The sequence below is a fragment of the Stenella coeruleoalba genome (assembly GCF_951394435.1).
Source record: "Stenella coeruleoalba genome assembly, chromosome: 13".
Lineage (NCBI taxonomy): Eukaryota > Metazoa > Chordata > Mammalia > Artiodactyla > Delphinidae > Stenella > Stenella coeruleoalba.
In genome coordinates, this window is record NC_137159.1 from 5,182,832 (window position 1) to 5,199,731 (window position 16,900).

The following is a 16,900-nucleotide window of genomic DNA, read 5'->3' on the forward strand; positions in this document are numbered from 1 at the left end:
ATTACAAGTCATCACCAAACTATGAACTGGCTACTCTTCAAATGTTTATGTCTAAATCAATTATTAAAACTTAGGATGGCCAGTGGACTTTCTTTTCAACCTATAGTCTAATAGGTAGTGTCAGGCCTACATACCCACTGCAACTTCTGGAAAAACAAAATGGATACAAAACAACAACAAAAAATTAAATTCGCTAAAAATTAAAGACATCGAAGTGCAGGGAAAACAAAGAGAAACAGATGAACTGAAACTACAGTCAGGAATAAAGTCCTTCCAGGGTGAGCGGAGATAGCCACCATTTTACTCCTTGAAGGAATTTGCTTTGGTTTGTACAAAATAGAGGGAACCTCATGGAGAAAAGAGAGTCCAGTGGAGATGCTGACAGCCACATGGGCTCACAGGATTATTGCTAAGGGCTTGCGCAGCATAGGAGGCTGGAAAGGCCTAATGATTTCTCCTGCAGTCTCATGGTACTTAGCAGAGTAAGTCCCACTGGAGGACAACACACACGTGACTGGAGTCTCCCCCCAGCCATAAGAGATGAAAAGCCGGTTAAATCCAACAAACCTGCATCCTAGCTACTGCTCAGCTCAATTCCTGACTGGATTGAGATGATCAAACCCTCACATTATCTGCCTAACAAAGAAAAGGCAAACACTCTTAGGGAAAAGTAATACAAACTTCATTCACCTTGGTTGTTTTAGATACAGAAAGATCAACAACAACAAACAACAACAACAAAGAGAGACATACAAAGGTCAAGAAAAGGGGACAGTAATCAATAGAAAAAATAGGTAATAGAAGTTGACCCAAAGATGATCCAAATGCCTGACTTGGCAGATAAAGAGTATGAAATAACTAATATAAATAGGTTAAAGAAAACAGAGGAAAAGATGGACAAGTAGATGAAAAGATGGATGTTTTCAACAAAGAAGAGTAACCTATTTTAAAAGAATCAAATGAGCAATTGATAACGGAAAAAAACGTGAATTTAAGAACTCAATGGTTTTAACAGAGTCTGAGCATAAAAGAAGTCAGGATTGCTAAGGCTGATTACAGGCCAAGATCAAAACTAAAGTACAGAAGGGAAAAAAATAAAAATAACAAAACAAGAGCATAATACATGTAATTGGAGGCCCAGGAGAGGAGAGAAGAAAGGGGCAGAAGAAATATTCAGACATAATGGCAGAGGATTTCTCCCAAATTAATTAAATACATCCTTTGCAGACTCAAGAAGCTCAGAGGGACCCAAATCAGGATAAATGCAAAGAACACCACACCCGGATGCATCAAAATCAAAGAGAAAGAGAAAATTCTGAAAGCAGCCAGAAGAAGACGACACATCAAAGTACCAACAGTAAGACTAAAGGCCAGTCTTTCAGCAGAAACTATGGAAACCAGTGAACAACAGAAGGGCATCTTTAAAGTGCAGGAAAAAACTGCCAACCTAGAATTATTGAAATTATTGAAAAAAATCTTCAAAATTGGAGGTAGAGAGATTTTCAAGTAAATAATAGCCAAAAGGATTTATTGCCAGCATAACCACGCTATAAGAAATACCAAAGGAAATTTTTCACTCTCAAAGAAAAATTATCCCAGATGAAAGCAAGGACATACATTAAGCAATGAACAGTGCAATAAAGGACAGACATTTGGGTAAATACAAAATAATTTTTGTGTTTCAAGCAATAATAATGCCAAATTATTGTGAGTTTTATAACATACGCAGGAGAGAAATACATAAAATAGTAGCTTAAAGTGAGATAAGAGGATGAATGAAATTAACTGTTGTGAGGTTCTCATGTGTCTGTGAAATTGTCAACGTACTAATATGTGCATTTGCCTTATTGTAGTAAGAGGATATATATTGTAATCTCTAGGAGAACTACTAATGAAGAATACAAAATGGCATAACTAAGAGGAAAACAAAACAGATTAAATAAAAAATATTAATCTGAAAGGAAAGGAGAATAAAAGGAAGAAATAAGACATAGGACAACTGGTAAACAGCAACACGAGAGGTCTCAAACCGACTGTATTAGTAAGTCATTAAACGTAAATGTACTAAACACCATACAGACTGGATTTCAACAAAGATCCAAATATATGCAGTTTATGTGAGACATATTTTGTGTATAAAGACAATGAAATGTTAAAAGTGAAAGGATGTGAAAAAAGATAAAACATGCCAGTCCCAAACAAAAGAAAACTGGTGTGTCTATCTAACATGAGAGAGAGTAGGGACTGGGAAAAGATAGTATGATAGATAAAGAGAGAAATTTCATAATGTTAAAGTGTCAATTCAAGAGGCATCAATTTGTATGTGCCCATAAGGTAACCTCAACATACATAAAGCAAAAATAGACAGAACTAAAGGATACGTAGACAACTTGACCACCATAGCTGGAGATATTAACATCTCTCTTGGCAATTAGTAAGGATATTGATGATTTGAAGAGTACCATTAACCAACTTCACCTAATTGATATTTATAGAAGGACTAAACTAAAATCTGCAGAATACACATTTGTTTCAAATGCACTTAGAACATTCTGGTCCAAGTAAGTTACTGCAAATTTTAAGATTTAAATGATACAATGTATACTCTTGGACCATAATGGAACTCAACTGGACATCAATAACAGAAAAATAACTGGAAAATCCTCCACATATTTGGAAATTAAGAAACATTAAGTAATCCATAGATGAAAGAAATATCACAAGGAAAAATTTTTTAAATAGTTAAAACTTTGAACTGGATAGTTATGAAAATATGGCATATCAACATTGTTGGAAACAGCTAAACAGCGATTAGAGGGACATTTAGAACTTAAAATACACACACTACAGGAGAGGAGAATTTAAATTAATTCTCTAACTCTCCAGGTGTACAAAGGAAAAATGAGGTGCAAATTAAGCCTAAAATGAGAAGAAAAAATAATAAAGTTCAGAAATCCATAAAACTAGAAAGCAGGCAAGCCACAAACACAAATGGCAAAGTATCTGAGCTCCACTGGGCATATGTGGTCATATACATGACTGTGGCCATCTGTAGTCAAAGGGTGTGTGCTTTGGAAACAATCAACAGGATCAAATGACAATCAACAACAAACAAACAATGTAAGAAACTTGAATCCCAGCTCTGCCCCTTTCCTGGGGTTTAACTTCAGACAAATTACTTAACCTTTCTGAGCTTTGGTCATTTAATCCAAAGCTTAAATGGGAACAATACCCCTCAGAGTTGCTTTCAGGATTTAAGACAATAACATATTTCAGTTACCTAATCCAATACTCAGTTTAGCATACGTGAATTTATTCTTTTCCTTCTGTCCTTTCTCCTCTGAAAGAAATTACTCAATTGGACATATCGATTCATCAAGACCCGTCTAAACAAACCCTAAATGCAGAGTCGAGTCCATTGATTCAAAGTGAACCCATTAATCAAATATTCAAACCACACAATAAGTTTGAATCATTTCTCCAGAGTATTCTCATTGAGTTTTCATATTTAAAAATGATCATAGATACTATTAGAGGAAAGCCACATACAAAGTGACTAAAACCACAGGTCTGCAAACCACAGGCACTTCTATAATCTTTTGAACAGACTGTTAACTGTAATTATTACTAAAAAGGGCAACATTCAAACAACGACAAGGTTTTCCTGCTTTTTCAATATTCTTCAGTAAACATGGTATGTGTTATGAATACCATGTTGATCAATAAGGAAGCAGATTTAGCCTTGGAAGACTATTATGACCCCCATTCACAAATCCAAAATATACGTATGTCAAAATATACCTAATTCCACTTTAACATGCGTAAGCTTTGGTCCAAGAAGAGCTGGAATTATATTACTGTTGTCTGAAAGTGAAAAAAGAAAAGAAAAATGCATTAGTGTTACAAGGAGTTTTGCTAAGACAGACATTTGTTGTAATACACTTATTATTCCAGGTAACCAAGATTCTAACTAAAGTCATCACTTTACATTTATTATTTAATGTATTTTCATTAAATAAGGGTTGCAGGGAATACTGATCATTGTTTCACTTTCCATCAACTCAAAGCTCACCTCACTGGAGAAAGCACACTGAATTAGGTCTCCCCTCAATTCCAGCCTCTGCCTTCTGCCGCTTCAGATAAAAGCCAGAAGAAGATGCTCATCCAGGGAGACAATGAAACTTTTAGGACTTAGAAGACGCAAAGTCACTGGGATATGTCTTTCTGCTCTGCCTTTCTTCCTTCCATCTGCTCTCAACTCCTCAAGATAGATTTATTGGGTGCAAGGTCAAGACTCAGGTAGGGTAGGCAAGGCACTTACTCTCAGAAGCCTCCTGAGACCCTCCCCTGGCAGGACAGTGAGAGGAGTGCCCCTGGATGCCTCACTTGCCTCACCTTAGCCCCAGTCCTGCTGGGGTGTCCACCCCTGTAAACTCAGTTCTACTTCTGTTCCTTAGTGACCTCTGACCCAGACTGGAGGTACACAGATATGCTCTACCTCAGCCCCACTGAGTAACACTGAGGAAGGAAGCAATCCCCCAGCAACCTCCCACTGAGGACCACCCCACAACCTAGGATGCTAATAACTGCAGAACACGGACAGCCCTGTGGTCCCGCATTCACAAGGTATGTAGTCCAGTCCCTGCTGCTCCCATCATCAGCATCGGCAACTTTCTTCATGACCTGGACTCCCCCTTCTAAGTGCTTCCGGTGCTTCTGGGGCATTTACAAGTAATGTCCAGTGCCTCCCTCATGGGGGCTCCCAGGCGCCCAGCAGATGTGCTTGCTCACGAGGACTAAAGGGGACTCAGGTGCTCTCCTGCAGCACCCACGCCCTCCTAGGCTCTCCCAGGAAGCACGCGCTACAGAGTGAAGAGCAAAGAAGGGAAAGGAGGAGTAATGTGGGCAAGGATACAGAAAGAAACTAGTGTAGCAAAACCTCAGGGTAAAGGACTTCCCTGGAGGTCCAGTGGATAATAAGACTCCGTGCTTCCACTGCAGGGGGCACGGGTTCAATCCCTGGTCGGGGAAGTAAGATCCCGCAAGCTGTGCAGTGCAGCCAAAAATAAATAGATAAATAAAAATTTTAAATAAAATAGTTAACATACGGTGATCTTCAACTATCTTTGTAATGAGCTGAGAGGTAGATCATAGATAATTAAAAACAAAAAACAAAAATCCCAGGGTAAGAATCTCTTCTGGGATTCAGACTCCAGGCAAGACTAGAATTCACGTCGGCAGGAAGAGCTGGAGGAACCGCTGCCAGACGAGGAGCTGACCCTCAGGTCTGAGCACAGAGGAACAGAGGTTGCTTCAAGCACACAGGGGCAGGAGGTGGTTCTGAGTATTGGAGAAAATTGCTACTGATTATTTTTCTCTTCATCGATCTCCTTTTCTCAGGAATTTGGTGGGAGTCCTGGGAAGAGGAGGTGTAAAGGACATCTTTATGAAAGGACATCTTTGACAAAGGATGCCATCTACTAGAACTCAAAGCAGATCATGGAGAACCCAGAGCAGTACTGGGTTTGTAAAACTGGTGTAAAGTGAAGGGTACGATCCTACTGAAGGTAACAGAAGGAAGAGAACACTTCAGTGTGTGCCCCTGGCATGGCTCGTCTACCTCTGAAGTTACTATCCCTGGATCAAAATGGCACAGAGACGGTCAGCTGCAGGAGGAGAGACATCAGCAGGTCAGCCAGAGAGTGAGAGGAAGACAAAAGGCAGAGGCCAGGTGGGTTGAGAGGCCTGTGATCCACAGCAGTGATGCTCCCCACGTGACAGTGCAGAGATCTACGTCCGTGACCACAGGTGAGCACAGACAAGGTAGGCGCTCAGTCCCGCTGCCCTCAGCAGAGGCCACGATACCTCCTGATCATCAGCGTCAACTCTAAGCTCCGCATTTTAAAAGAATGGTGGCAAAACTTCACCAAATCCAAAGGAAAAGGGCCAGGATGGTGAAGAGTCCTGACTTCCTGTGGAATGAGGCACGACTGAAGAAACTGTTCCTATCTCAGTACAGAGCGACCTTGGAGGTATTGCGGGTTCTGTCCAGACCACCACAATAAAATGAATGTGACAATAAAGCGAGTCACACAACTCTTTTGGTTTCCCAGCACATATAAAAGTTATGTTTACACTGTACTACAGTCTATTAAGTGTGCAATAGCATTATGTCTAAAAAACAATGTACGTATTTTAATTTAAAAATAATGCTGTTGGAAAAATGGCGCTGATACACTGGCTCAATGCTGGGTTTCCACAAACCTTCAATTTGCAAAAAATGCAGTATCTGCAAAACGCAATAAAATGAGGTATGCCTGTAATTCACTCAACAGACATGTAATGAGCACATGTACAAAGGTCCAGTCGTAAGTACAGGAGAGACCAACATGAGGAATAGAACACAGGTTAATCCCTTCTTTCCAGGAGCTCTCATTCTAGTGATAGAAACAGACATGTCATCTGATTCTGAGAGCAACCAGAAATAAGAACAAGAGGCTGTGGGAGCACGGAGGAGGACGGACACTTAGCTGAGTCCTGAAAGACACAGGTGGCGTTCTCCAAGAAGACGAGGAAAACAAGATGGGTGGTTAAGACAGAAGGATAGCACGTGGGGCAGTGTGGGGATATGGGAGTGAGGAGACGGGAGACGGTAATACTAAGATGGTAATAACAGAGCTTTCCATGTCCCTGGCACCACTATCAAGGCTCTACAACCTCACTCACTCGGTCCTCAAGGCAACCCTCTGAGGGATGACTCAACTCATTACTGTCCCATGTCACTAGTGAGGAATGAGAGGCAGAGAAAAACTCAGTCATTTAACTCAGCCACGGTCACAAGCTCACAGGGTTCAATGATCTAGCACAATTCCTGGTCTTGTGCACATGCTCTTTGGATAATGGATATTCTTCTTCTTCTTTTTTTTTTTTTTTTGCGGTACGCGGGCCTCTCACTGTTGTGGCCTCTCCCATTGCAGAGCACAGGCTCCGGACGCGCAGGCTCAGCGGCCATGGCTCACGGGCCCAGCCGCTCCGCGGCATGTGGGACCCTCCTGGACCGGGGCACGAACCCGTGTCCCCTGCATCGGCAGGCGGACTCTCAACCACTGCACCAACAGGGAAGCCCAATAATGGATGCTCTTACTGCTCCTTCCAAGAAGGAAGGAAAGAGGAGCTGATGGGCAGAAAGCAGAGATGGATGAAGGGAGGGAGTTGGCAGTGGAAGTGTCAAGGGACCAGAGATGTAGGATTTATACGATATTAAAGAAAGTCAAACTGAAGAATTTAAGGTAGATAAACAGAACTTATTGAGTTTAAGAATTTAGTTACGGGATACGCAGGTTATGGGGCGTGACAAGCAGGATAATGTCCCCCCACCAAAGGTGTTCACATCCTAACCCCCAGATGCTGAATATTATACCTTACACGGCAAAAGGGACTTTGCAATATGATTTAATTTAGGATTTCCGGATACAGAGGGTGTTCTGGATTAGCCAGGTGGGCCTAGTGTGATCACAAGCATCTTCATAAGCAGGACGCAGATGGTCAGAGTCAGAAAAGGAGATGACGAGATGAAGGAAGAAGTGAAAGAGATCTGAAGATGCTGCGCTGTGGGCTCTGAGGACGGAGGACGTGGCGTGCACCAAGGATGCAAGGCGCCTCTAGAAGCTGCAGAAGGCAAGGAATCGATTCTCCTCCAGAACCTCCAGCAGGAATGCAATCCTACCAAAACCTTGATTTCAGCCCAGTGAACCCGGTTCAGATTTCTGACCTCCAGCACTGTGAGCTAACACATCTGTGCAGCTTGAAGACAGGAAGTTTGTGGTGCTTTGTCCATTCACAGTGTGTGGAGTACAGCTATGTAAGTGGATGGCTGGAGAGAAGAGGGAAAACGCTGCTAAAGTCGACGAGCTCCGGTAACCGTGAACCCACAACGTTGTTGAATGAGTCATCCCAGGAGTTTACAGCTTCCTGGATGATGGGAAAGAACGTGAAGGGTGGGTCAGCCACCTGTCTTCAGACACTCGAAGGAGCTGTCATTTTCAGAAGGGACCAGACAATCTGTGGGGTTACTCAAGGCAAACACAAACAGTGAGTGGAAGCTACAAGAAGGAGTAATTGGACTCAATAAGAAAAAAAGACTTCTCTACAATCAATCCTTAAAATCTGGACCCAGGGCTTCCCTGGTGGCGCAGTGGTTAAGAATCCGCCTGCCAATGCAGGGGACACGGGTTCAAGCCCCGGTCCGGGAAGATCCCGCATGCTGCGGAGCAATTAAGCCCGTGCACCACACCTACTGAGCCTGTGCTCTAGAGCCCGCGAGCCACAACTACTGAGCCTGCGTGCTGCAACTACTGAAGCCCGCGTGCCTAGAGCCCGTGCTCTGCAACAAGAGAAGCCACCACAATGAGAAGCCCGTGCACCGTGATGAAGAGTAGCCCCTGCTCGCCGCAACTAGAGAAAGCCCGTGCACAGCAACGATGACCCAACGCGGCCAAAAGTGAATTAATTAATTAATTAAAAAAAATCTGGACCCGTCTGCTGTGTGATTTGGTAATTTCTACGGTAGTTCCTGAATGATCTATTATTGGTTGAGTCATATGAAGGATATCTTCACTGGATAGGGTTTAATTAAATTACTTCCAGGGTCTCTGTCACCCTAAAATTCCAGGCTTCAGTTTTTCCATTATATATGGTCTGGGTTCATGATAAACCAAACGAGTAGCCATCATCCCAAAATATACAGCCCTTTTCCACAGCCACGTCTGTGCTCCTTATACGTTCTTATTCCAGCCCGACCCCAGCACGTCCTTCTGCCCGTCCATCACACGCAGCCTCTGAGAACCAGCTCAAACAGAGCCTCTGACATCTATTCTTCCTCTGGACTCTCTCTGCACCCTGAACACCTCACAGATGACTCCAATTTCATATTCTACGGTGCTTCTATGGGGCAGGACCCTGCGGGGCTCCTGGGCACAAAAGCCTTTCTATGTCCCCCATTTCTGGATTACAGGAAATAGGCTTCATTCAGCCTCCAGGACCTTCCCCAAGTTCCACTGACAGGTTCAAACAGATGCTAATCAGGGAAGGGAGGGGATGCAGAGACAAGGGAGGAGCAGTCAGGACACAACAGTGCAGCCTTGGGGCAGGGTCCCGGTTCCCTTCAAGGGATATACACAACGATATATTTCAGCTGTTTTGCAGATACCGAAACCCCCTCCAGGCGGGAGAAGTTAATGGTGATAAATGGAATATTTCCTGCCATATCAGTAAACAAAGGATGTCACAGTCATCAGCGATTGCAGCCCTCCAAGGGAGCTGGTGAGCCCTGAGGAAACCCAGGAAGGAAAGAATACCTACCATCCAGCAGCCATCAGACTGCAGCCACTCCTTAGGGTGCCCTGAAGAAACTCAGGGTGAGAAAACACAGGATACTGGTCCCAGATAGCTGAGGTGCACATCAGAGGAATGATGCCAGACAGCCCAGACTCTTGCATCTTCCCATACATAGAAAAGCGATAAATTCCTTAACTTGGGATATCTGGCTTTCTTTAATTAACAATAATCTTTTGACGTTCAGACTACCTGCCCTTTGTTGCAAAACTTCTATATAACCTGGGTCCCCCCCTCGCTTCCTCGGAGCAGTTCTCGCAGGGTTACTTGAGATGCTGCCTCCCAGGTTTGAAATCCTAAAAATTCCCACCGAATAAAACATAACTCTCAGCTTTTAGGTTGTGCATATTTTTTAGGTCGACTACAGTAAGCACCTAGATCCCAGACCGGTTGGAACCAGAAGGTTGATGATGCCGACTCCCGATGACCTCACCACCAGCCAATCAGAGGAGTGTCCACGAGCTGACCACGCCCTGCTCCTTGAACGCTATAAGACTCCCCAGGACCCGCTCGAGGGCCCGACACAGTCTAGAGGGCATGAACCCGCTGTGGTCCCCTTTGCCTGGCAAAGCAATGAAGCTGTTTCTTTCTACTTCACCCACAACTCTGTCTCAGAGATTTAATTTGGTGTCGGGGTACAGAGGCCGGGTTTGGCTTCAACCTTTCCTGACTATAATCAAATTCCTGAGAATCGTACATTATTCACTCCATTTTGTATTTCCATGCTTCCCTTAACTCCCAATACTCAGTACAGTTTACTGAGTATAGACACCCATCGATAAGTATTTACTGAGTGCAAGCAGATGCTTAATAACAAAAGATTCCACAATTTAGTCAAATACCAAATAAGAGAACTGACGCATCAGAGGTTCACCTATATAAACCTTCATTATTATCCCCCCCCAAAATTTTTCAGCATGGCAGGTGATGCCAAAATGATTTTCACCCTTAAATTTGAACTAGTGATGTGGTCACGACTCCAACTAAGTTTGCCTCAGGCTTTCCGTACGGCTTTCGAAAAAAAGAAAATATTCCATTTTACTACGATACATTTGTTTTTTCCCGATTCTAAGATTTCTCTTACCTCCAACTATTGTTATATTGAAGGTTTTGGTGACGTTAAATAGTTTGCCATTACGAAGAAGGAAAAACATGCAGGTGTAATATCCCTGATCTTTAAACTCTGCATTCTTCTTTAAAAATGGGTTTTGATGGTTCTGTATCTTTTCACAGTTCTGTTATTAAAAAAAGCAAGTTAAAATATTTTAAGTGAGAGTGGTATCATAGGACAAGAATTCAACATGTTAAAGTTAAAGATCTTTAGAGAAAGAGGGAAACAGAATAAAAACTAGCAGTTTCTGAGCAAACGTCTCAGTGATCTGGCACTGCCTCTGCTGGAACAATGAAAGAGTCCCATTCCTGGTATTATCATTATTATTAATTCATACTGGGAAATAGAGTATAGGAGGCGCTGTAGTTGCTTTCCTCATTTTCCTTTAATCTCTCTCTTTACACACAAAGAGAGGGAAGAAGAGGAGAAAGGAAAAAAACCCACTACAACAAAAAAAAATCCCCGCTTGGATCAAAACTTTCCAAGCAATTCTATTTCTTAATGCTTTTAGCTGAATTCCATGTATTCAGGACTACCCATCCTGGGGATGGGTAGTGGAGGTGGGAACAGAATTACTCAGAGAACCAGGTACCTAGCAGACTACCCATACCCACTGATGTCCTCCACCAGAAGACAGTGGACTGATGAGAAATGCATGAAAAATATTCCAATGTATAGGCACACACAAACATGTCTCTGTATCACAAATTTCTGTATGCTGTAGGAATGAATAATAACAAAAAGGCCACCTTTTTCAATCCAGCCATCAGGTACCAATAAATAGGTTCTGAAGCAATCTAAGAATGAGATGGGGAAAAGGGAAACTAAATTGCTAACCTTCACTAGGTGACACTGTTCTTGTAAATACCAACCAAGGAGCAGCTACTGCCCACAGACTCCTCTCAAAGCTGCCAAAGCTGGTAGCAAGTGGAGATAGACCCAGAGGATGCTTAGAATGGGCTTGTGAAGCACCCACATGTGTATCTCACATCAGTGAACTGTTTCTGCATACACCAAATTTTTATAAACCCCAACTTATTTTTCTAAGGCATATTAAAATATCAATTCCAAGGCATATAAAAATATCTCTATTTTTTTTCCAATCGTTTACTGATTTAGCTTCCTTGTTCCCCTCCCCTCAATTTTCTAGCTAAAAACATTCTCAATACGTCTATTTTCTAAATTCAAATACCTGCATAGAGGGATTTCTTAAAACCCAGTACACTGATCCCCACACATTTATATATACTGTAAAAACATTTGTACACGTGACAGGAAATAGAGTCAAGTCAACTCAGGGCTGATACAGATATTTGGAAAACATTTTGGATAAGAGCTTCCCTTGAAAAATCACAAGTAAACAGTGTTCAGGCAAAAGCTACAAACAAACATTTCTAAGGAATCATCATCAGTAGCTTGAACTTTCTCAAGGTCATCTCTTCAGACCACCCTCTCTCACAGCTCTTCAAAGTTTCCATGACAGAGTTACACCTTTCAGATTTGTTCCTCTATAGAAATAATATCATTTGTGCTGTGTGTGTGCATGTATGTGTATGCATATTATGTGACTGCATATATACTTGTGTATATACAATTTCCATAGGATTGTCTAAAGGAGCTCTTACAACTCAACAAGTAAAAGGTACATCAACCGAAGAGAATAGTTCACAAGAGAAGTAATATTAAGATGTAGTAAATACATAAAAATGTTTAACTTGTTATTAAGGAAAGAACTGGGGGAAGGATACTGAGTTACAGAAGGTTTGCACGTCAGATTTTTAAATGTTCTTAAAAAGTATTCATTCCCATGTGGTAGTGATATGAGAAAAAGAGGGTTTTAAACTGGTGTAGCTGCCTGGAGAGCAGCTTGATAATTTAAATCAAAAGCCATAAACATGCTCATAGCCTTTCATCCAGTTATTCTACTTTTAGGGATTTAGTTAAAGAATAAAATCATAATACACCTCCTGAGTTATGGGAATGATATTTATTTTAGCCTTATAAATAATAGTGAAAAGTAGGAAATTAACAAATGTCCAATAACAGCGGCTTAGATACAAGTGTATACACATGGAATCCATGTTTGGGAAAATGTTTAAAGATGTGGAGAAATCATCACAATATAATTTTTAGTGGACAAAGGAAAATACCACTTTTTAAAAGTAGATGTTTACATGGAGAAAAACCCCATTCTCTGGCTGGTGGGATTATGAATGATCTCTGCTATCTTCATCATTCATTTCTTCCATCTTCCAATTTTGTAAATGCATATATTCAGAACAAACATATACAACAGAATTTAAATTTTTAAGTATATGCAGCAGAATAAAATGAACTAGCATTCCTAAAAATTAAATTTTTTGAAAGAAAAGGAAAATTAAGGAAGGGAGAGGAAGCTGTTATCATTTATTGAATGCCCAACACGGGGCAGGAACCTTGACACCTGCGTTACATGTAGGAGCTCAGACAGGCCACCTGAGCTGTGTGGACTCACAGTTTGTATGTTACAAGACCAAAATGCTTCACAGCCATCAGACCCTCACTTTGGAATTTTGTCTTTTCTGTCAAGTTTTAAGTTAAAATATTTTAAAAGCGTTACCTTATACAATAACGTTCTGTTGACCAGTTTTTGATAGTAACTATGTTCACAGGCTATCTGCAAAGATTTTTTAACTTCCACAGATTTACTCATTACTTGTTTCTCAGTAAAACAGCTGTGTTTAGGTCTTCTGATGACATTTAATTTCCAGTCATGAGTATCATTTCTAGGAAATAAAGGGTTAGACATATTTTATCATTAGTACAGAGACTTTGCAAATACCACCTTTTAGTAACCAATCCAGTGAAAAATTTCCCTTCTTTTTGTATAAAGAGATTCATTCATTGATGCCCCAGTCCTGCTCTGTCTCTTTTTGGTTCAGTGCAGCAAGAAATTTAATAACTGCCATGGGAGCGGGGGTAGGGGGCAGTAAATGAGAAAAACCCGAGATGTCCTAAACACACACACACACACACACACACACACACACACACACTCACACACACAAACCTACATCAGACCATATGTATTATGGATGTCAGGACAGAAATGTTTAAAACGTCAATGGTCTTTAGAGATGGACAGGTTCAAAGATTCTTAACCCAGGATGGGAGAGTGGAGGTGGTTCATGAGGACTATAATGCTTTCTGAAGGTCTGTATATATACACTGCATTTTATATTTCTCAGGACACTTTGTTCCTATCCTCTTCTCTTACTGTTGAGTAAACCATGTCTGGAGTGGCTGCTCTCCATGTAGTCATATTAGCACTTTAAGTACCTTACTAAGCAAAAATTAGTTTGAATAGATGCCATTGTTGTTCCTTCTGGTTAGAAGTTAGGAATATAGAGGAGGAAAAAATTTTAACAGCATTTTTGGAAACGATCTTTTTGTTAACTTTTTATTTTATGCTGGAGTATAGTTGCTTAACAATGTTGTGTTAGTTTCAGGTGTACAGCAAAGTGATTCAGTTATATATATACATGTATCTATTTTTTTCAAATTCTTTTTGAATTTTTGGGGGGTTAGGTTGTTACATAATATTGAGCAGAGTGCCCTGTGCTATACAGTCGGTCATTGTCGGTTATCCATTTTAAGTATAGTAGTGGAAATGATCTTTTAAAAAAGAAAATGTTTGCAATCTCATGTTTGCTTGAACTGCACGTTACATAGAGATCCATCTACTAAACACGACACGAGGTTACGTTGTCCCGTGTGCCTGACACATCTGTGCTCGCCCCCCAGAGGCTCTTCCAGCTCTCCTTTTGAGTCTACAATCAGATGGACAGAAGACTGGCACTCGCAGAGTTCCAGGTATGGTACCACGTGTGTGCACTGAGATGACTCTTTTCCTTACGTTAGATGAGACACCTAACCTTCAGGCAAGGTTAAATAACTCGCCCAAGGTAACACACCTGGTACACAGTCGGGCCAAGATGCAAACGCACATCAGTTTGGCCCTCAAGGCCAGGAGTGCTTGGTACAATACTTTACGCTCACAAAACTTTGATCAGACAATGCGATTTTCACTGTAGGATTAAAGTATCAGTCTCCAGAGACATTTGATTATTAGTAGAGGACTCCTGAAAAATTAAAGGAGGATTCCAGGAGTAGGGTCTGGTCACTGATGACTCCCACACAAAACTACAAAGACTCACTCACCCAAATGATGTACACACACACAGGCACACATACACAATGCATACACACACACACTCACACCTCTGTGCAAAAACAGAATACTGTTCACCAGTTGCACTATATTTGAAAAAGTTTCTATCTTCAACGCTCTCAGGTGTTCAAAACCACCTTCTCCTGTGTAGGGTCCCATTTATTTTCAAAACCACAGTCAAGGCTGCTGCGCCCACCATCGCTTTAGTCTCGTGTTATTCATCAGCCTCCAACCGCTTCAAAGCTTATCACACAGCACTCTGAGCCCGCCACCCTCCCTGTCCTATTCCTGGCCCCTCCATGCCTCTCTGACATCCTGCCTCCACCTGACGAGTCCACTTTCTCTTCCTACCCCAGGCTGTGTTCTCCACCTTTCACATCAGAAAGACAGTTAATGCCCCTGTCCCTCCCTGTCTCCAAGTGACATTTGTAGATGACTGACTCTCCCCATCAATTTGTCCTTTCTGCCTTCTCCAGAATAGTTTGTGCACTTGAATCACGTCTTTCTTCAATCAGGATTAGGGAGATCTTCTTCTTCCTCTACCCCTACTGTGAGTACACATTCTGCCTTAGTTTGAAAAGACCCAGTTGTGACCTACTTCTGGAATCGTCCCTCTTAAAAGGTCACATAAAATTCATTGGTTAACAAGAGTTTCTGAACTTCTTTCTAACTCCTGGGAGTTCCCATATATAAAAACAAACCAAAATGACCCCTTTTTGTGCAAAACTACAGGAGTGCTATCAAGATTTCACTGTGGGGCTTCCCTGGTGGTGCAGTGGTTGAGAGTCCGCCTGCCGAGGCAGGGGACACGGGTTCATGCCCCGGTCCGGGAAGATCCCACATGCCGCGGAGTGGCTGGGCCCGTGAGCCATGGCCGCTGAGCCTGCGCGTCCGGAGCCTGTGCTCCGCAACGGGAGAGGCCACAACAGTGAGAGGCCCACGTACCGCAAAAAAAAAAAAACAAAAAAAAAACACACATACATAAGTACAGACACAACATCACAAATGTACTGGATAAACACTATGCCATCAATGTTCTCACTAACGGTTCATCACATAGAAGTTTTCTTGTCCCAGTTACTCCTTCCCCATCTCACAAAATAAAGTATAAAGAGAACCAAGTTCAGTAATAATCATGGACACATTCAGTGGGTTGCCGTCATTTCACAGAATTTAGGATTCTTGACTACGAATACCCTGGAAGACTCTAGGGTTAGCCTGAGAAGGCTGTGCAAAGCCCTTTCGGTGTTCCCCTCTGTCACTGTCCCTGGCTATAAATTTGTCATTGGCTGACACACACGTCTTTCACCAGTACCGCCACCTGGCTCTCAACAAACCCCTGAAAACTGGACTAGGATGTGTCTACACCAATACCAACCCATCTCCCCAGCTTGACGTTACCACCCAGGAAGCTGACACTGCCCTCCTTCACTACCTGCTCATAACACTACGAAGCGCTCGCCATTTATTTCCTTTGACCGGCAGCTCTAGGCAATGGAAGCAGCTGAATTTAAAAATGAATTTCATTCAATCCTCACTTATCTTTGGCAAGGATCACCTAAAAGTAAATCATACTAAGGTCATCTCCTTTCATTACGATTACTAAGAAAATAAACACAGGGCAGTATTTAATTTAATTTTTCAAGAATGAAGTATTTATTTCATGCTGTAGGAAGAGTAGGGAGAAGGAAATGGATGGAGTATCTGACCTTCCCAATGACTGTATATTTGATTTGCCGAACAAAGTCCAAGAGTGCTATGAAATACGCCAACACAAAGAGAAGGTATACTCACCCCATTCGGATAGAGTAAGATCCACTGTCATTCAAATGAACTGGCCAAAACTCCAAAACATAATCGAGCAAAATAATTCTGGGTGAACTACTCGAGCTCAGCTCAAGGGGTCCATGCGATTCATTTTTGTACCATTTTATGGTGGTTGTTTTATTCTCATGCTCAGATGAAGATGAACAATACTTCAGATAGAAAGGTTCCCCTTCAACTGCAGTAATGTGAAGACGCGAGGTACAAGTTTCTTCTAAAGATTAGCAAAGTAAAAGAAAAATATAAAAACAGAATAACAAAGGTAAATTTTTTTCCCTAATGCATTAGGTGAAGAAGCTGGGTCAGTGGCATCCTGAAAAGTCTCAATGTCTCATTTCTGTGGATTCTTTTATTTTAGGGTC

At 41.8% G+C, this 16,900-nt stretch overlaps 1 protein-coding gene across 2 annotated transcripts in view; it reads right to left on the minus strand.

Moving 5' to 3' along the window:
• IL18R1 (interleukin 18 receptor 1) overlaps window positions 1-16,900 on the minus strand; it is a 38,747-nt gene that overhangs the window by 12,666 nt on the left and 9,181 nt on the right. The window contains exons 3-6 of one of the 2 annotated variants that reach the window (XM_079940297.1): window positions 16,509-16,752; window positions 13,104-13,269; window positions 10,478-10,628; window positions 3,802-3,864 (exon numbers count right to left, since the gene is read on the minus strand). In XM_079940297.1, coding sequence (XP_079796423.1) covers window positions 3,802-3,864; window positions 10,478-10,628; window positions 13,104-13,269; window positions 16,509-16,752 — 624 coding nt within the window. The remainder of the gene's footprint in view (window positions 1-3,801; window positions 3,865-10,477; window positions 10,629-13,103; window positions 13,270-16,508; window positions 16,753-16,900) is intronic. The other variant, XM_079940298.1, reaches the window with a different exon arrangement.